This window comes from Hemiscyllium ocellatum, chromosome 22 (genome assembly GCF_020745735.1).
Source record: "Hemiscyllium ocellatum isolate sHemOce1 chromosome 22, sHemOce1.pat.X.cur, whole genome shotgun sequence".
Taxonomy (NCBI): domain Eukaryota; kingdom Metazoa; phylum Chordata; class Chondrichthyes; order Orectolobiformes; family Hemiscylliidae; genus Hemiscyllium; species Hemiscyllium ocellatum.
The window spans coordinates 27,102,267-27,123,737 of NC_083422.1; the positions used below are offsets into that span (position 1 = coordinate 27,102,267).

General features: G+C 39.0%; 1 protein-coding gene across 2 annotated transcripts in view; it reads right to left on the reverse strand.

Annotated features, from left to right (window-relative positions):
• Window positions 1-21,471, reverse strand: part of mgmt (O-6-methylguanine-DNA methyltransferase) — a 422,602-nt gene that overhangs the window by 34,138 nt on the left and 366,993 nt on the right. For both annotated transcript variants that reach the window (XM_060842420.1, XM_060842421.1), the window contains one exon: window positions 8,756-8,895. In XM_060842420.1, coding sequence (XP_060698403.1) covers window positions 8,756-8,895 — 140 coding nt within the window. The remainder of the gene's footprint in view (window positions 1-8,755; window positions 8,896-21,471) is intronic.

Genomic DNA, 21,471 nt, shown 5'->3' on the forward strand with positions numbered 1-21,471 from the left:
TTGTAATGTCATTGGCATCTAATGCAAAATGTGGGTGCAAGAATTTTGCAAATTTCCACAGATTGTGAATGATGTCAACAGATTAGAAGTTCGCGAATGAACACATGGAGCCAGAATTGCCTGTCCTGACGTAGGGCTGAAGTACATCAGGAGGGCTTTTAAAAAGGATCTGGGACACTCGCTCCCATTTTCTGAAGTGGGCTAAAGCAGGATGTCTTGACATTGGTCTGGAAATCTCACTGTCCAGCACTATGTAAGAGGGAGGAAGGCATCACTGGGAAATTTCTTGACTTCAAACGCAAAAACCTAGCCCTTTGTGTCTCTCTTCATAAAAAAAGGCAGGTAAAGCAGACATTGTAATTGAGGAGGAGGTTTGATGTATTTAATAGAATAAACACAGTAAGAAAGTAAATACTAAATGGTTTTAAAAAAACAAACTCCCTGACCTCATTAATGTTTACTAGGCTGTTAAGCGAAACATCGGAGAGGCTCTGGCCATCATTTTCCAATCATTTTTGTCTACAGGATAGGAATACATACTGGAGAGTGTTAACATTGTACAAAGGGACTAGGTTGCGTAATTATAGATTAGTTGGCCACACTTGGCGGTTGTCAAATTATTGGAAAAATTCTGACAGATATGATTAATTATCACGTAAAGGGAAGTCATTTCTGACTAATTTAACTAAAGTTTGTGCAGGAAGTTGGAGGTTCTGTTGAAGGTAGTGCATTTGATGCAGGCTACATGGATTTTAACAAAACATTTAAAAACATCTCAGGTCTGGTCAGAAAAGTGAAAGCCAGTTGGATGCAAGGGAAAGGGATACATTGGATTAAAATTGGCTAGAGGAAAAGGGGTAAAATGGTATTGGTCAATGAGTGTTTCTGTGAATGGAAAGTTATTTCTAGTGCAGTCCTGGAGGTCACAGTCCTCTGTCCCTTCCTTTTCAGGACTAGAAATTTAAACATAAGGGACATGATAAAGATGCTTGCAGTTGATACAAATATTTGGAACTTGGTTATAGTGAGGAAGAAACCTGCACACTGTAGGAAAATATCAATGGATTGGGCAGATAAACAGTAAATTACAAATGGACTTCATTTGGGATAAATGTGAAGGAATACATTTGGAGACAGTAAGTAAGGCACAGAGGGGTCTCTGACTCGATGGCATGTTTTCAAGACGTAACAGACATGGGTTAATGGTGGGGGTGGGGGAAAGTAGTTGATATAGAATACCTGGATTTCCAAAGGTATTTGATACAGGGCCACACAACAGATTTGTGAGGAAAGTTACACTTGATGAAACAAAAGGGTCAGCAGCAATACTGACACAAAAATCACTGAGTAAACTGAAACAGATTGCAATGGTTAGTAGGTATCTTCTGGACTGCAAGGTTTGGAGTTGAGGATTGAGACTCTTGCTTTTCCTGATACATATAAATAATCTGGATCTTGGTGCAAATCCCAAATTTCATAGTTTGGGATGAGACACTTCATTTGTGAGAAACAATTGGGACTGTTTACCTTGGAGGCAAATGCCAAAAGGAGCTTTGATGGAAGTATTCAAAATTACGAGGGATGTGGACAGAGTGGAGAGGGAGAAACTGTTCCTAACTGTTGTAAAAATAAGAGGGGCCAGTTTTGAAGTACTTTGCAAAAGAAGCTGAGTTATGAAATGTACTATTCAGAAATGGAGTGTGGCAGGTTCAATTAAAACATTCAAGGAGGTTCGGAATGTTTATTTATAAACAATGTGCATGGTAATGAGGAGAAAGTAGGAGGCTAAGTTAAAATATTCAGAGAACCAGTGCAGACAGGATAGGCTGAATGCCCTCTTTCTGCACAGTTACAATTCTGTGATTTTGTGATCCCTAAAGATCAAAGGATAGTAGATAAGTAGGATAAAAAAAGAAACATTAGGGCTACTTTATTTTGTTACATGATGCAGAGAACATAAGAATAGCAGGGCTACATTAAAATTTATTAAAAAAATTTCTTAGGCTACAGGTAAGCATTGCATACAGTTCTGCATACCATAATACAGGAAGAATACAATTACATCAGAACTTTCACAATAGGAAGATCAGATAGGGTGAGATTGTTTTCTTTGGAACAGAGGTTTTGTGTGGAGCTGTAACTGAGCTGCATAAAATAATGAAGTAACTAGGGGGAGTGGTGAGACAACACCAATTTTATTATTTGAAAGATCAATAATCTATAATTACAAACAAGTGAGGGAATTAGTAGCAGACAAAGAGGGAAGTTGAAGAGAACTCAGAGAGGATTCAGGGGTTGCAACGCACTGCTTGAAAAGGTTGTAGAAGTAGATACCATCATTCTGTCAATTTTCAAAAATTTCCTACGATTGGTGCTTGAGGGATGGGAACCACTGGGAATTCTGAATGGAACAAACCCAGTCATTGATTAGCCAAAGAGGTCATTGACAGTTCGAGGCAGTGAGGAATTTACGAGAGTTAGGGAGTGCGATGGATGGCAGTCATAGGAAGGGAGAAAAGCCACAGAGACAGTCAGGTCGCTGGGTTAACTCCAGGAAAGGTAAGAGAGGTAGGCAGGTATTGCAGGAGTCTCATATATCTCAAAGCAAGTATGCTATCTTGGAAAATATAAGGGTGATGGACTATCAAGGGAATGTAGCATGAACAGCCATGTTTCTGGTATCGAGACTAACTCTTATGTAAGGAGGGGTACATCGGGTCCCAAGCGATTGATTGTGATAGGGGACTCTCTAATCCGAGATGCAGACAGATGTTTCTGCAGCCAGCAGTGAAAATCAGTGTGTTGCCTCCTTGGTGCCAGGATCAAGGATGTCTCAGAGAGGGTGCAGAATGTTCTCAAAGGGGAGGGGGACCAACTGAAGGTCACTGTACACATTGGAACCATGACATAGGAAGGGAATGAGAGGAGATTCTGAAGGGGGAATATAGAAAGGTAGGCAGAAATTTAAAAAGGAGGTCCTCAAGGATAGTCATATCTGGATTACCCCCCGTGCTACAAGCTAATGAGTGTAATAACAAGAGGATAGAGCAGATGAGTGCATGGCTGAGGAGCTGGGGCATGGGAGAAGGGTTCACATTTTTGGATCATTGGAATCTTTTCAGGAGGAGAAGTGACCTGGACAAGGAGGACAGATTGTACCTGAATTGGAAGGGAAATAATATACTGGCAGGGAGATTTGTTAGAGTTGCTTGAGAGGATTTAAACCAGTAATGTGGAGGGATAGGATCCAGGGAGAGAGTGAGGAAAGAGATCAATCTGAGACTGGTACAGTTGGGAAAAGGAGTGAGTCAAACAGCCAGGGCAGGCAGGAACAAAGCAGAGAACAAGCTAGGACTGATAAATCAAACTGCACTTATTTCAATGCAAGAAGCCTAACAGGGAAGGCAGATGAACTCAGGGCACGGTTAGGAACATGGGACTGGGATATCACAGTAATTACAGAGACATTGCTCAGGAATGGATAGGAATGGCAGCTTAATGTTCCAGGATACAGGAAGGATAGAAAAGGGGGGTTAGGGAGGAGGGAGAGTGGCATTTTTGATAAGGGATAGTGTTAAAGCTGTACCTAGGGAGGATATTCCAGGGAATACATCCAGGGAGGTTATTTAGGTGGAACTGAGAAATAAGAAAGGGATGATCACCTTATTGAGGTTGTATTATAGACTGCCTAATAGTCAGTGGGAAATTGAGAAAAAATATTTGTAAGGAATTTTCAGTTATCTGTAAGAATAATAGGGCTGTTATGATAGGGGATTTTAACTTTCCAAACATAGACTGGGGCTGCCATTGTGTCAAGGGTTTAGATGGAGAGAAAATTGTTAAGTGTGTTCAAGAACATTTTCTGATTCAGTATGTGGATGTACCTACTAGAGAAGGTGCAAAACTTGACCTACTCTTGGAAAGTAAGGCAGGGCAGGTGACTGAGATGTCACTTTGGGGCCAGTGACCATAATTCGATTAGTTTAAAAATAGTGATGGAAAAGGATAGACCGGACCTAAAAGCTGAAGTTCGAAATTGGAGGAAAGCTAATTTTGACAGTATTAGGCAAAAACTTTTGAAAGCTGATTGGGGGCAGATGTTCGCAGGTAAAGGGACTGGTGGAAAATGGGAAGCCTTCAGAAATGAGAGTCCAGAGACAGTATATTCCAGTTAGGGTGAAAGGAGAGGCTGATAGGTGTAGGGAATGCTGGATGACTAGAGAAATTGGGGTTTTAGTTAAGAAAAAGAAGGAAGTATACGGCAGGTATAGACAGGATAGATCAAGTGAATCCTTAGAGTATAAAGGCTGTAGGAGTATACTTAACAGAGTTAAGGAGAATCCAAAGGGATTTTATAAATACATTAAGGACAAAAGAGTAACAAAAGAGATAATATGGCCCCTCAAAGATCAGCAAGGCAGCCTATGTGTGGAGCCGCAGGAGTTGGTGGAGATACTAAACGAACATTTTGCATCAACGTTTACTGTGGAGAAGGACACGGAAGGTATAGAATGTGGGGAAGTTGATGATGACATCTTGAAAAATGTCCATATTACAGAGGAGGTGGTGATGGATGTCTTGAAATGCATAAAGGTGGATGAATCCCCAGGACCTGACGTAGGTGTACCCTCAAACTCTAGACCAGTGAGTCTGATGTTGGTGGTGGGCAAGCTATTGGAGAGAATCCCGAGTGACAGGATGTACATGTATTTGAACAGGCAAGGACTGATTAGGGACAGTCAACATGGCTTTGTGTGTGGGAAATCATGTCTCACGAGCTTGAGTATTTTGAAGAAGTAACAAAGAGGATTAATGAGGGCAGAGCGGTGGAATGTGATTTACATGGATGCAGAGGGATCTAGGTATGTTGAGCATGAATTACAGAAAGTTAGTATGCAGGTACTGCAAGCAATGAGGAAAGTTAACAGAACATTATACAAACACAGAGAATGCTGAAAAACTTAGCAGTCCTGACAGGATCTGTGGAGAAAGAAACACAAATAACATATTGGGTCTGTTATGATTTTTCTTCAGGATGTCTTCAATGTTTTTCCTTTAATGGAACGTTTATGTTTATTGCAAGGGGAATTGAATGTAAGTGTAGGGAAGACATGCTTCAGTTAAACAGCACATTGTTGAGAGTACTGGTCATATTAATACTGAAGGATGGAAATGTGTTGGACACAATTCAGAGAAGTTTTACAAGAGTAATACTTGGAATGAACAGACTGCCTCATAAGGAAAGGATATGCCTGTGGCCTCCAGTGTTTAGAAAAGGCTGAGTTGACATAATTGAAACATATAAGATCCTGAGGTCACTTGACTGGGCAGATGTGAAAAGGATGTTTCCTCTTGAGGGCAGATCTAGAACTAGAGGTCATAATTTTAAAAAAGGGTCACCCATTTAAGATAAGATGAAGAAATCTTTTTTCTCTCACAGAGGTGAGGGTCTTTGGAAATGCCTTTCCTGATGAATGACTTTTGCCCAAAATGTCGATTCTCCTGCTCCTCGGATGCTGCCAGATCTGCAGTGCTTTGCACACTCTTGACTGCAATCTCCAGTATCTACAGTCCTCACCTTCTCCTCATTGATTTTAACCTTACTGCAAACCCTCTTCCAAGGATGCCTACCTTGAAGAAGTTCTCCTCTTCTCTCTACAAAGATCTCAGTGAGTCCCTCTCTCACTGTATCCCCCAAGTCCTTTCCTCTGCCCTGAAGCTCTTCAGCCATGTCCTCAAGCAGACTCATCTCCTTCCTCAGTATCTGCCTACAGAACTGTCTGACTCCACATGGACTTCTGGCCACATGCAGACCAACACAGTTTGGATCTGAACAGGATACCTACTACAAATCCAAAACCTTCAAGAACGATTCTCTTTCCACATTATCAGCCACGTGCCGCCATCTACTCTACCTACGGTCAGTGTGCCCCAGCTCAAAGCCACACTTTCCCAGATCTGCAATGGACCTGCCTTTCTACATTCGCGGAAGGATTCATGCGTTCAACAAATGGTTTTTCTCTGCCACATTCCTGACGAAGGGCTTATGCCCGAAATGTCGATTCTCCTGCTCCTTGGATGCTGTCTGACCTGCTGTGCTTTTTGAGCAGCACACTGTTGACTCTGATCTCCAGCATCTGCAGTCCTTACTTTCTCCTTTCTCAAAATGCGTAATTTTTAAATAGATTCAAGGCAGATGTAGATATTCTCTTGATTATTGGGAGTATGCAGGAATGTAGAGTTCAGGTTAAAATCTGATCAACCATGATCTTACTGATTACAGAGCAAACTGCAAGAGTCAAATAAGATGCAGAATGTTCCAATACTCAGGATGTTCAGTGCACATGTTACATCTGGAAAAACAGCTACAATAATACTAATTTTAAATGCAATGTTTTATAACAAGTAATGAATAAAATGGTGTTAATCACAACATTCAAGAGAGTATTAAATGTGAACTTAAATATAAAAATATGAAAGGATGCTTAGGAAAAACAGGGAAATGGGATAAACATAGATAGCTCCTGAGGGGAATATTGCAGCGGTTCAAGCATAATGGCCAAATGGTGCCTTCTGCCTTGAAATTTCTATTATTCTAACAAAAGATTGTGAATCCTGGAAATTAGAAAATAGAAACAGAAGATATTCAAAACAAACTAAAGGTACAATGAGAGATTCCTAACATGCCTTTTCTCTGTTCAGAGGCAATGTAATTTTTGCTTGTGTTTCTTAAGTACTTGATCAATTTGTGGCTCAGGGTACACATTGTAGAAAGCATTCATAGATATGACATCAATGTATTCTTGATGTGTTTCATTTATCTTTAAATAGCTCATTAAATATGACAAAGCCATGTCCTCTTTGAAATTCCAATATTCAGTTTATGAAATATTTTACAGAGAAGAGGGTCTTTCCATTTCCTGTACAAAACAATAATAACCTGCTTGTGTACAGAAGAGTGTTGTGAAAGAAAGTCGAACAGACAAACACAGTTTCAATCATTTCTAGTTTGAAATGCTTCATTGTATAATGATAGCTCAGTAGATCTCACAGTTAAACCTTGAAATTCTAACTGCAGTGCTGTTGGGTTGAAGACGTGACTTAATAGATGCTGAAATTTCCTTTTCCTCAATAGGTACCTTTGCAAGTTGTCCGTTAGGCTTCTGAATAGAGTACTATGTTTTTATACAAGGCTGCACAGGGGGTACGGGGGGGGGGGGGTGAGGAAAAGCTGTCGGGACCAATCCAGCCTGACAGAAGTATACTTTGTGTCATCTGATTACAGACTGCCATTGATGATAGCTACAGAGCAGCCTCCCATGCAGCACCTTCATATAGAATCAAATGTTGGATTCATTGGATGAATATGATGGCTACTTTCATATGTTCTGTGCTATGGCAGTTTCATGAGCTGTGAGGTTGGGGAGAAAATACTACTGCTGTTTTTGACCACTCACATGCAGTTTTTCTTCAATCTTTTTTTGCTGCTAAGCAGGAACTGACTAAAAAAAGCTGGGTTAAAAAAAAGTAAGAAAAAGCTTTCTGTTTGCACAAGCAGAGAGGTAGTTGAAACATTTATTTGTGAAAGAGTATGCTGGTTATTGTGGACTCACAACTGATGGCAATATTTTTGGCTCTCATATCAAGCTCTTTTGAAAATAAACAAGATAACAGAGGTGAGCAATTATGTTCTCCCAGTGGGATACAGCATTGGGAGACCTAAATGAACAAAGAGCACTAGTGTGTGTATGTGTGTGTATGGGAAGGATGAAAATTTGTGCAGTCTGGCCATTGAGGTTCATGCCTGTAGGTTGAGTACAGACTCTCGTCATTGAAAACAACATCTGTCTGCTTGTACTTATTGTTTTGAGGCAACTCTTTCTTTTTCTCCTCCCTTTCTTCTGAAGACATTGAATTATATCCTAGCAGAAACAAAGCAGCCACCATTAAGCCACACTAAGTAGTTATGTATGCCTGTGGACAAGTGAGCTTGGCTATGTACTGCACTCTGGCAGCATTATACCCGATTAGATTCTGATAAAAATGCATGCACACTTTGTGGAAGGAGCCAGAAAAAAAGTGAGAAGGAGCAATCAAAGGCTGATTTTTCATCCTCCATCATCTAGGGCATGGAGGAATTCACAATAAATGTCAATCTGATTGAGATAGTCATCTCAGCCCAAGCATAAAATTGAACTTTTCCATTTTGTGTGTTTCAAGTATCAAACATGGCCACTCATTGGCTCAATGGAGGAATTCATACATACATTCTCATTACCATGCAATATAAATATAAATATTGTCTCAAAGACAAATTTGAAACATTATCTTTTACCTGTTTTTCATCGATTGCATGGACAACAGCAGAAGGCAAAGATAAATTTTAGGCAGAGAGTTTCACCCAGTTTAAGCACGTCATGAACAAGCTTACTACAAGTACTTAATATTAATTATAATGAACAGGAGCTGGTGGACACTGCATCTAAAATTTCCCAATATGAAAGGGTTCGCTTCCACCAGTGTGCATTTTCAAGAAATCTTTGGATATGGATTAAAAATAGTTTCTTAAAAATGCTTAATATACAACCTCTCAATGATTGGAACTTTTTTTTAGATTAGATTTACAGTGTGGAAACACTGTGTGGAACTTGTGATTATAATGTCACTATTTCAGTTAGCAAAATGGTCTGGCACAAAGTATGATGATTCAATTATTGGTATCAATGTTTCTTATTATTTCATGAGATAAACTTACAGGGTTAGCTCTCATGGCTCCTCCAACAGCCCTCACTGCTTTTGAATTGCCTGCCATTGTTGCTAATTCCTTGTACGAGGCCATTTCTCCAAATTTCACATCATTCAGGAGGGTCATCAACACGTTGCATGTGAAGGTACCTGAAGAATAGAATACAGAACACTTTTCAGATAGCTTACAAGAACTCTCAACTGTTCATGCACATGTATTGACACAGGAAATAGAAGTAGAAATAGATCATATGACCCAATGAGGTCTGCTCCACTATTCAATATGATCACAGCTGACTATCAGGCTTACTCGACTTTCCCACTATTCTCTTAAAGTCTACCCTTCTCAGCCTTAAATATTTTCAATGGTGGAGCATTCATAACTCTCTGGACTTGAGAATTTCAAAGATTCACAAACCTGAGTGATGGTTAAACATGCCATTTCAGTCCTCATTTGACTTACCATGAAATGGTCCACCATATTCCAGATTTGTCAGCAGAGGAAGCAAACTCTCAGTGCCAACCCTTTCAATTCTCTTGCGTGAATACTCACAGATACTGCACCTTGTACATTTCAATTAGATAACTTCTCATTCATCTGAATCCCACTTCATTATTAATGAGCAAAGTAGTCACCACTGAAAAAAAGGACACTTCACAGAGTATCAACATTTTGTCTAAATTATTGATAACTTACCATGACGAACTGTGCTTATATTATTGGCTTTAACTTTTCCACATCATTTTAATATTAATAGTTGTAAAACATTATGTAAAAAGGTATATATGTTATATGTATGCATATTAATAATGTTTTGAGAATTTGGATCTCAAGGTAGTGGCATATGAAGTTGGTTATTTTTATTAAGGGTTCTTTTTTTAAGAAAAATAAGGTCGCAGGTGACTGAATATCCTTAGCACGTTTAATGAAAAATACTTACACTGCAGGGTTTTACAACGTGTAGAATAAACATGGAAAGTCATTTGCTTGTTTTCAGTTCAAAATAATCAAAAATTGGTTTTAGTTGAGAAAATCCAGAGATTGAATGTTTCAGGACAAGTTGGAAGACACCCGACTAGGTCAAATGCAAATTCAATTTTGAAAGCAAAATTAGGCAGAAAGATTTCATTTGTGCAACTTTCAAATCAATTGTGTTTTGTCAGAAATCTACAAGTTTTTAAAAGCTGAGAAGATTTAAGCTCTCAGTTTTGAGAGTATTCATGAAAGAAGACTCTATAATTCATGTGAAATTAGAACTGAAAAGATTTGATGTAGGGGAGCAATTTCCTGAGTTTGAGTCTCTTGTCATGGATAGTGTCACAAAAGAAGCTGAAACTTTGTTTTGCTGTGTATTTGGGGTCTTTCAAACTGTGTTCTATGTTTACATAGCTTTTTACATGTCTTTTCTCTTTTGTGTTCTTCTATTGTCAAAGAAACATTGCAACGTCATTTAACTAGCTTTCAGTTACTGACCACCACATTAACAATAATAAAACAAAACAAAGTCTGTCAAGCCCAATTTCATTCTGAGTTCCGACTTGTCCTGTAGTGCAATCAGCTGTGATCATAACAATGGGGTACAGTATGATGATGTAGTGCAGGAAGATCAGGGATTGCAAACATTTGCCAAAATGTGCTACATTTGTTCTCTTGGTTAAAGATATAATCTAGCAAACACTGTTGTATTCGTATAAATAGCATTTTTGCTGTTCAGAAGGTTGTAAAGGGCAGATGTCAGAGAAGAAAAATAAGCAAAAGCTAGAAACATGCAGCAAGCTGTTCAATATCTACAAAAATCAAATATTCGACTATTTAGATTTTTTAGAAACAAGACAATAACCTAATTTTCTTCTCACAAATGCCAACAAACCCACTTTTTAAAAACATTTCATGAGCTTATGTCAGGAGATATTACTTATAGTGGGCATTAATGGTTAGTATGACGTGGTAAGACCCTGGCCTCATGTAAGAAATAACAGATGCTGTAACAGGAGGAATGAAGGTTTGTTAACTTGGTAAGCGGAGATTAAATGGACCAACAAACTTTTATCATCTGGCGCCTCCAAAGAACATTTGATCCCTGCTTATGTTTAGATTCAAAACAATGTTTGTGAAGACAGAATAAATAGAGTAGCTCCTGTCTAGATTCCACAAGGAGGCCTTAGGAAAAATACCTTGGCCTAGATATTTAGCTGTGTAGCATGAGATTTCGGCAGTCAATTAGCCTTCTTAGCCTCCACGATGGCAGACCAGTTGCTCATGTACATAAGTAAAAAGTGGTTGGTCTCTATCGTTCCCTCTAACAGCTGTCTTCATTGTCCCACCCCAACTCCTGAAACCAGTGCCCCATACCTTCCATTTCCCAGAAGCATTTTTCTTTGCTCCCAATTATCCTTACTCCCTCCCCCTCCCCCTCTCAATACTTGTTCATCTCTCTACCTCCCCTAATTCTTTCAACTCCCATCATTGACTGTGCCCTTGCCTGAATTTATAGATCAAGATCTTACCAATGATTGTACTTGTGTGCTTGACCACTTGTGAAATATATTCATTAACTTGGTGTTAATAATGAGTTCACATTGGCAATGTTGACCATATCCATATTCGGTCCCAATTTGAGTTATTTTGCATCACCATTTATGCAAATAGTTATAATAATCATACAGTCCTGATAGTTTCTCTATACTTTAACAATGAATGATAGCTTGCAATTGCTTTTCATTTATATTTTAAAAAATTGACAGGACGTGATCAGCACCAGCAAAGCCCAGCATTTATTATCCATCCTTAATTACCATTAGGTCAATGGATTTGAGGATCATTCTTGAAATAATGAAGCTGTTTTTGTGAAGCCACACCCAGATGGCTATTAGGAAGTGAAGGACCAGGATTTGATTCAGAAATAAGGAAACAAAAGCGATCCATTTCCAATTCAGGAATTGTATAGCTTGGAGGTTGGTCTTGTTCCTATTCATCTACTACCTGCTTTAAATACAAGGTTCTAGACATCTTGATGCTTGAGTTGTGATCACAATAAATAGCTCAATTTTTGTTCTCATTTGTGACAAAACTGAAACATCCCAAAGGCGTAAAACACTATAAACAAAGTGATTTATAAAAATCTTAACATTCGACTGTTGTATACAATAAAATATGCTGTTCAAGCCATGTGATATTACAATATAGGAGTTAAAACTAAATGCCTGCATCATTGGAACATGACATCTTTCTCAGTTTGTCAAGACATCTGCTATTGATAAAAAGAACACCCCATCCCCCACGATCTCCAGCTTCAGAAGTGAAAAAGCAGGACTGAGTTTCAAATTTCGCTCTTGTGGTGTGAAACTTCATCTTGACTCCTTGATATGCAACTGCTTTGCCACATACCCGGCCTTTGCTTTAATCGAGAAGCACCATATTCATAATCTCATGCATTTTTCATCATCTCGCTCATTTTTTATTCTCTATATACTCACTTGTCTTTTTAGAAAGGATCGCAAATTCCCGAGATTTTTAAAATTATATCACTCTGTGGTGTAACAATGGCCACATTATAGTATCATAAGGCAGCTATGGACTTCAGTCTTTAGCTAATTTAATAGAATTTAAAACATGACCGACTGTGACTAACGAGGCCTTCACCAAACATAGGATGAAGTCAATATACTACACCAAATAAAGGCCTTGCCAATCAGAGCAATTAAAAATGATCAATTACAAAGTACCAGAAAATACATAGGTAGATTGACATTTCAAAGTGGATAGAGAGGTTAATGTTTTGGGTGAAGACCTTTTGCCAGAATGATGTAGTACTGATCTATTTTACGCTGACCAAAGCAAAGAATTTAGGTAAAGGGCAAGAATACAGACATGCTCTCTAATTTTATAAAGACTTGAATGACAGTTATTATGTTAGAGGTTAAAAAAAATTGGCAGATGTTGTCACAAAGATGTGATATGTCAAATATTAATTTGGTATTTAATCGGCTGCATTCACATTTCAGACTTTTATTTGAAAGAGAAAGCATTTTACTGAAACAAAGAGATACCGGCCCATATTCAAATGGCTGACAATGTGCATCAGGAAGCCACTTTCCCTTCCATGGAGACTCAGGGTCTAGGAAGACTGCCAGATACAACATAAAACACCCTGAAGGGGTACTAGCACTTCTTTCATACCTTATCAAAAATGGAAACTCAAGGTATGCAACACGCAATCACCTGGGGCCTCGAAACCAGGGCTGAGAAGCTGTTCAGGCATGGCTAATTAAATCTATCTTTTGGAATATACCTTTTGGATTTCTGAACCTCTGATAGAATTATTGAACCAAGTTTTGGGTGTGGATTTGGACTGGCAAAAAGTAACTGGAGAAAGGAGAAAAAGAAACCGTTCCCGCTCTCTCCCTCAAGCATAGAAGCTAAACCTGGAGTTTGCTGAGTCTTTCTTACATTCTTACAAACTGGCAGAAATTTCAACTGGAAACATTTCTGCATTTCTATAGCAACATTTCCAGAAAAATATGGAAATTCAAATTCACCCTTATTTTCCATAATGTCGTATTTGACTAAATTTAACAAACACCACGTTCAATCTGTAATCGTGTGTATGGATTTCAAACACACGTTTTGCATTTTGGGATCATGTTAACCTTTTAATGTTTTTAACCTGGATCAATTTCACAAACAGTAACTTTGACCTGCCATTTTGTTAAAAACTCAAGAAAACCCCTTTGACTAATCCTTACAACCAGCGCATAACCAGATAAGTATGGATTGACACATTCATTTCCTAATTTTTAAATACATCTATTACAATCAAATAAGGAGGGAAAAACAGCAAAACAATTCCATCCCTTTTCAGCTAAATGGAACAACAAGACCTTCTCAGCCAACTGCTGCATGGCATAAAGTACAAGATGAGAGAAGAACACTGAAGGATTTAGAAAAAAAAACAGGATGAAAGAGAAAAAAAAGCCTTCTGTTTAGTGATTGATCTCAAGGTGTTTTTTTTATGGAATCTCTACAGTGTGGAAACTGGCCCTTCAGCCCAAGTCCATACGATCCTCCAAAGAGGAACCCACCAAGACTACTACTTTACACTAAAGCACCTAGATTACATTTCCGTAAATACTATGGGGAATTTAGCATGGCCAACTCACCTGAGCTGCACACCTTTGGACTGTGGGAGGAAACCGGAGTACCCGGTGGAAACCCACGCAGACAGTTGGAGAATGCGCAAACTCCGCACAGCCAGTTGCCCCGGCTGGAATCAAACCTGGGTCCCTGGCGCCGTGAGGCAACAGTGCTACTCTATTGCAAAGAGATTTATTGCTAACCAAGTTTGTTTTGAACTGTAGTTACTATTGTGCTGGAGCTAATGTGGTTGCCATATTGTGAACTTTAAACTCCTACAAATTACAGTGAGATGCATATAGTAATGACCAGTTAATCTATTTTAGCAATGCTGCTCGAGAGACAAATAGTGAGCCAAAAGACCAGGACTTCCTGCTCTTCTTCAGAATTCTGCATCCTTCTGAAAAAAAAAGGGCCTTCAGTTTAAGGTCGCATCCAAAAAAAACCCAGCACCTCTGACAATGCAGCCCTCCTCATTCAATAACACATGGGGACACCAGTCTATAGTTTTATGTACTGGCCTGAAAAGCCAGAAACACTCAAAATCATAGTTCTTCTCATAACTCAGAAATATTTTAAAGTGTTTTACATACAATGGATTACATTGGGTCTGCAAATATACAAATCGGGAAGAGCCAGAATGGAACGAAGCTTATGTAGGAACATTGGAACTGGACTAGGCCACTTAGCTTTTCAAGCATGCTCCAGCATTCAATTAGAATCAATTAGATGGACAGCATGGAAACAGACCCTTCAGTCCAACTCATCCATGTTGACCAGATATCTTAACGCAATCTAGTCCCATTTGCCAACACTTGGCCCATATCCCTCTAAACTCTTCCTATTCATATATCCATCCAGATAGTTTTTAAATGTTGCAATTGTACCAGCTTCCACCATTTCCTCTGGCAGCTAATTCCATATATACACCGCCCTCTGTGTGAAAATGTTGCCTCTCTTTTACCCTTTTACCCTCTCACCCTAAACCTATGTCCTGTAGTTCTGAACTCCCCCACCCCGGGGGAAAAGACTTTGTCTCTTTATCCTATCCATGTCCCTCATGATTTTATAAACCTCTATAAGGTCACCCCTCAGCCTCCGACACTCCAGGGAAAACAGCCCCAGCCTATTCCGCCTCTCCCTGTAGCTTAAATCTTTCAACCCTGGCAACATCCTTGTCAATCGTTTCTGAACCCTTTCAAGTTTCACGACATTCTTCTGATAGGAAGGAAACCAGAATTGCAAAAGTGATCTAACCAATTAGGTCATGGCTAATCATCTATCTCAAAGTAAGTTTCCTGCAACATTAACATGTTAGAGCACAATGGTGCACTGGTTAGCACTGAATCATAGCATCCCTGCATTGTGGAGACAGTCCCTACGACCCAACAAGTCTACACCGACCAGCCGAAGAGCAACCCACCCAGACCCACTACCCTACCCTATATTTACCCCTGACTAATGCACTCATCTCTGCCCTCTGTTTGAGGATGATGATGCTTTTCATTGTGGACTTTGGCACACTGCTGGCCAGAAGCAATCTCCAAAACACATCTGGGTCAATCCAAGTTCAAGGCGTCGAATATAATTTATTTGTTTTGATTACCATGTCTGGGATGAAAGAAACAGGCTTTGCCAGTTTGTACTAATGGTTTGTCCAAATTCTCCAGCTTACAGTCTCCTAAGATGTCCACACTGGAGGACAGGAAGGACAGAAATATTTTGCTATCTTAGGTTTCACATCATGCAGTCTAGTATAAAAGTTTGTTGATCTTTTGATGTCAGGCTGTGGTGGCATTGCTCAGCTGTCATCTTCCTTCAGCTGATCACATTTCATTACATACTTTTTGGAAGAAGAAATGTGTGCACCTCTCCTTCTGCTATAAGTAGTGGACTTTGGATGAGAAGTTCTCTCATAGCTAGAAGTTCTTCCTGTGACTTCTGTTCCTTTTCCTTCTATTGGTTGCTCCACTTGGTAAAAGAAACATTTTTGAATGAGCCGGGTCATTCCCTAAGAAAAAAAAATCAATTCCTTCTACAGGGATTTGTTGCACTGCTCTGATTATAACCAATCTCTTTATTAGATCAGTCTTCAAACCAAACCTATATACTGGGACTGGCTTATCTTTTCGATTGTTAGAGCAAAAAAATGTGTCTTCTTTTGAAATAAAATATTCAGAACCTCCAGTGCTCTTATTCTCTTTACCAATAATCCAAGAATTTCATTGACATTCCTGAGTCATCTCTTTCTTCCTAGTAGGTTCTAAGCAAACATGCTCCGTGTGTACTGATGCTAATGCTGCACTCTTTTCTGAGAATTCCTGAAGTATTCCTATGACTGCTATTAGTCTCCTGTCTAAATCCCAGCATTTGACTTTAATTTTTAAAAAAAAATCCATGGAATATGAGCATCACTGCCCTTCTCTAGATACACTTGAGAAAGTTGTGGTGAGCTTCCTTCTTGAGCTGCTAAAGTTCATTTGGTTAAAACACCCAATTTATTACAATGGAAGCATATCATTCACTTTATATCACTTTTAGGTTCTAGTCTTTCTACTTTAATATTTTGGTGTCCTTCTATTTGTTCCCTTAAACTAAGATATTTTCTATCCCTAGATTTTCTACTTCCCCAATTTTCTTGTTAAGTCCCATATAAATATTTCCCTACGTAAGATATTATAAGCATCTACCAGGACTGTTGCTTCATGGAGTTTTAATACTTGACATTAATTGTAATAAATTTTATGAGTCACCAGAATAATATTTTGGAATTCTTCCAATATCATAATTTCTCTTACATTATCAAAACTTTTCTCTAACTTCAGTGATAGAATCTGTTGATTCCAGAATCTTCCTTTATCTCTTGCAAATTCTACAAACAACTAATTACATTTCTCCATTAAAGAATTGAATTTTAATTGATAAAACTTCAGCAGCAAGCTCATTAGCATTGAGATTTTGATAAAAACTAGTTACATAGTTTGAAGATTGCTCTTCTGACAAACTGGTGTACACATTCAAATAGCTGTACCCATCAAGACACCCTAACATTAAGATTCAAGCCTCTTTTAGCCACTTGACTTCTCAGCAAGCTTTTCAAACGAGCTGGAAATTATTTTTCCAATCCATCTCCTATATTTAGGGACTAAATGCAGACTTTTGAGTTAAACTGAATTAAGCTTTTCACTCTCTTTAGTCATGTTCTCTAAATTCTTTCTTTTTGAAGAAGCTTTCAAGCTTTTAAAATTCTGCTTGCCTTTCCATTATTCTTATCATTGTTTTATTGCTCCATGTTTTCTAGTTCAAACTTTCTATTCTACAGTTCATTTTCCTCTGCATTCTTTAATCGAATTTTCTGTGTTTCACCTGCTCTAAGTTAAACTTATTTTTCATTTCTACAGAATCATGACTAAATCTAGTCGTAAAATATCAAGTTCCAGGTACCTTATTGATATTTTTAAGTGCTGAGAAATCAGTTTAACCATCTTGTCCTTCTGAGATTCTGCTTTTATTTCTATATTCAATTTATTTGCCAACTTTTTTAGTTTAGCCTTAGTTAAGATTTCAAATAATCTACAATTATGTCTCCTACTCCCAGATAAATGGCAATATGCAAGTCCACTTTGAAGGTCCTACCTAACGCACGACACAACAACACCTCAGTTTTCTATCCAGTACCTCCATGTAACTGTTTATTTAAAAAGAATCCCTCTTAAGTTAAACAAATTCTGATACAGTATAAGCCACATTGGTTATATTTCCAGCTGGTAGAATTCCTGGGTAGAAATACTTCTTGGTGAAGGGCTTATGCCCAAAACATAGATTCTACTGCTCCTCGTATGCTGCCTGACCTGCTGTGCTTTTCCAACACCACTCTAATCTTGACTAGTAGAAATACTGGACAAGTCAGAGTGAAACTTGGCTGGATAGATCACAACTATTATTTTTAAAGTTTTCTCTCCATGGTCATCATTCATTCAACATATTTACAAATGGCTGCAATTTTTCTTTTGAAACAAACATTAACGCAAGTTTATCAAAGAACAGAAGAAAAATCATTTAAGGTAATTTTGAATGGTCTTACCAGCTAAAACAAAAATTCAATTTTTTTTTCCCAGCAATATCCTTTACAGTCATTCAATCCCCCATTATTTATGTTACACTCTCTCTATGAGACACAAAAAATATAGACTAACTCACTGTCACTTTCCATTAAAGCTCAAAGCCTTTTCCAGCCCTTTCCTTCAATTGCTAAATCAACTAAAAACTTTTTTTCCAAATTCAAGTCTTCACAAACTAACTACTGATTTGAAACTTCTTCAGATCTGAAATCTAATTCTGGCCTCTGAGCATATCTCATTCTGTAGTTGTAAATGTTCAACATTTTAAACATTCAGCAATTAACTGTCCAGATTTTTACTGGGGTCACTTAACCTGTATGACCAGCTTGGAAATATTTGAACTCACTGTTCACAGCTGACTTTCTCCTCTCTTAAATAATGTATTACAAATCTTTATTCCAATCACTACTGTCTGTCACCAGCAGTGTGCCACAAGGATCGGTGCTGCGTCTCCTGTTGTGAATCATTTATATAAACAATTTGGAAGAGAATTTGGTTGGTAAATTTTCAGATGGCACAAAATTGGTGATATAATAGACAGTGAAAAGTAGAAAGGAATCTTGACCAACTGAGCCAGTGAGCAAAGGAATGGCTATGGAGTTTAATGCAGATAAATGCGAAGTGTAGCATTTTGGTAAGCCGAAATAGGTTAGTGGTAGGGGCCTGGGGAGTGCTGTCATACAGAGAGAACTAGGGGTACAGGTACATAATTTCTTGAATTTGGTGTCACAGGTAGACAGGGTGGTGAAGGCAGTATTTGACACTCTTTTCTTCATTGGTCAGATCTTTGACTGTAGGAGTTGGAACATCATGTTACATCTGCACAAGACATTACTAAGGCTAAATTTAGATTGCTACATAGAATTCTGATTGCCCTGGAAGGAGGTTATTAAACTAGAAAGGGTGCAACAAGTATTTACAAATATGTTATCGAGACAGGAAGGTTTCAGTTATAAGGAGAGGCTGGTTCTGTTTTTTAACCTGGAGCATTGGAGGCTGAGGGGTGACCTGAAAGAAGTTTGTAATATAAAGAAGGGCATAGATAAGGTGAACAGCCAAGACCTTTTCCCCAGGGTGGGGGAGTCTAAATCTAGTCAGCATAGGTTTAAAGTGAGAGGTGAAAGATTTAAAAGGGATCTGAGGGGCAACTTTTCCACACAGAAATGTGTGTATAAGACAAACTGCCAGAGGATATCATCTGCAGAATGCAGAAGCAGTCATTGAGGCCCAATGAGTCTTACACCAACCTTCTGAAGAGCATCCCATCCAGGCACACTGCCATCCCTGTAACTCTGCATTTACCACAGCTAATCCACCTACCCTACATATCCCTGGACACTATAGGCAATTCAGTACGGCCTAACCTGCACATCGTTGGACTGTGGGAGGAAATCAGAACACTCAGAGGAAATCCACGCAGACACAGGAGAACATGCAAATACCACACAGAGACTCATCTGAGGTTGGAATTGAACCAGGGTCCCACGCTCTGTAAGGCAACAACGCTAACCACTGTGCTGTGGTAGAGGTACGTACAATCATACTATTTAAAAGACATTTGGACAAGTACAAGGGTAGGAAAGGTTTAGAGGGAAACAGGCCCAAATAGGCAAATGGGACTAGTTCAGTTTAGGAAACCTGGTCGTCTTGGACAAATTGGGCCGAAGGCCTGTCCCCGTGCTCTATACCTCAATGACTCTAATTTTCCCACTGAGCTTCCATGCTCCTACTTAAATCCTACTGTCTTCATGTTGTTGACAGACTTTTGGAAACCGTGATCGAAGTAGAACACTTGGCTGGCATCAGTGGATCAGACTGTGAGCTTCGATGGCATAAACAGGAAGTGTATCCTGGAAGTTGGACTGAGTGACCTTAATAAGGAGTGTGGGCAAGGAGTGTGGGGACTCTGTCCACTGGGTTGCTGAAAGTGTGGCACGTTTAAAGCTTTCATTAAGCAGTCTGAACAGTGTCCAATTGCTGGTCCTGCCAGATTATCCAGCCACATTACTGATGTAATTAAAGTTACTATCTAATGTGATCAGTGTGAACATAGACACCAAAAGTTGCAGCAGCGGACAGTGGTTAGTCCATAATTCTTCAAAGCTGAGTCATATGCCTTGGCTGACCCGAGCTAAGCATTTTTGACTGTTGCACCTGCTTAGAGGAGATGGCTGCCTATCACTGCCTTTACTGCCTCCCCCCAGCAAAACACTCCAATTTCAGGAAAATTAATTCTGGCCCTGGTAAGGTACCTCAATATCGAAAGACATTTTGTGTTGGTTTTAACAATATTCCGCTGGTATAGTCGTATCATGCAATACTCCCACTCTTGCGACCCGGGTTCTTTTCTTTTGGGTGGCACAGTGATAAGCACTGCTGCCCTTCACATCATTAGGGACCCGGGTCAAGTGGAGTTGGCTTGTGTTCCTGTGTCTGCTTGGGTCTCTGCTGGGTGGAACCAGTTTCCTCCCACAGTTCAAAGTATGCAGATTAGGAGCATTTGTCTGTAGTGTCTAGGGTTGTGCAGGCTCGGTGGGTTAGCCGTGGGAAATGTGGGGATGGGACAGGGGCAGGGGCTGGATTTGGGTGGGATGCTCTTTGAAGAGTCTCTGAAGAGTCGATGGCTTCTTTCCACATTGTAGGGATTCTATAAATAATGGGGTCGATTGTTAATGTGTTTAAAATGAGAGTTTTGGCAGTCAGATTGTCTTTGCTAATCCCAGTCCATGAGTATGTTCCTGCATTATGAAATTGTAAGTTCATATTTAGAGGGTGGTTGCTTATGTATTGGTGTACTTCACTGTTATTTGTCTATTCTGTTTACAAAAACAGCTTGTCCTTTCAGTTCTTTTGTCAATTAAAAGATGTTTTCATGTAATTGCTTTATCATAAACCAGAAATGTAACACTACACTGAATCAATAACCGTATTAACAGCCTGAGTTCGAGTCCAAACATTCTCCAACAATAAATCATCGGCCTCAGTTGCAACATATTTTGGCAATTACATATTTAATTTTATTAAAGGCAAAATTTTTACGAATTCTGCATTTGTTTCTTATGCAATTCAAAAATTATGTGATAGTGAAAGCATTAGCAATGATCATAAGATTGAAGTGGATCATCAGAGGATTTTTTTTTTGCCTAGCTTCTTTTAGTAAATGAACCTTTTACTTCACGTAATCACTGAATCAGAAATTATGGCATTGTTTAAAACAAAATGATATGAAACCATTTTGTCATTTAATCTTTCCTGCCCTCCAATCTATAACATATTTTCTGATTTGCTCTTCCTGTCTTCTCCCTACTCTCACTTGTTTAAACATTTCACATAGAGTCATAGAGATGTACAGCATGGAAACAGACCCTTCGCTCCAACCTGTCCATGCCAACCAAATATCCCGACCCAATCTAGTCCCACCTGCCAGCAGCCGGGCCATATCCCTCCAAACCCTTCCTATTCATATACCCA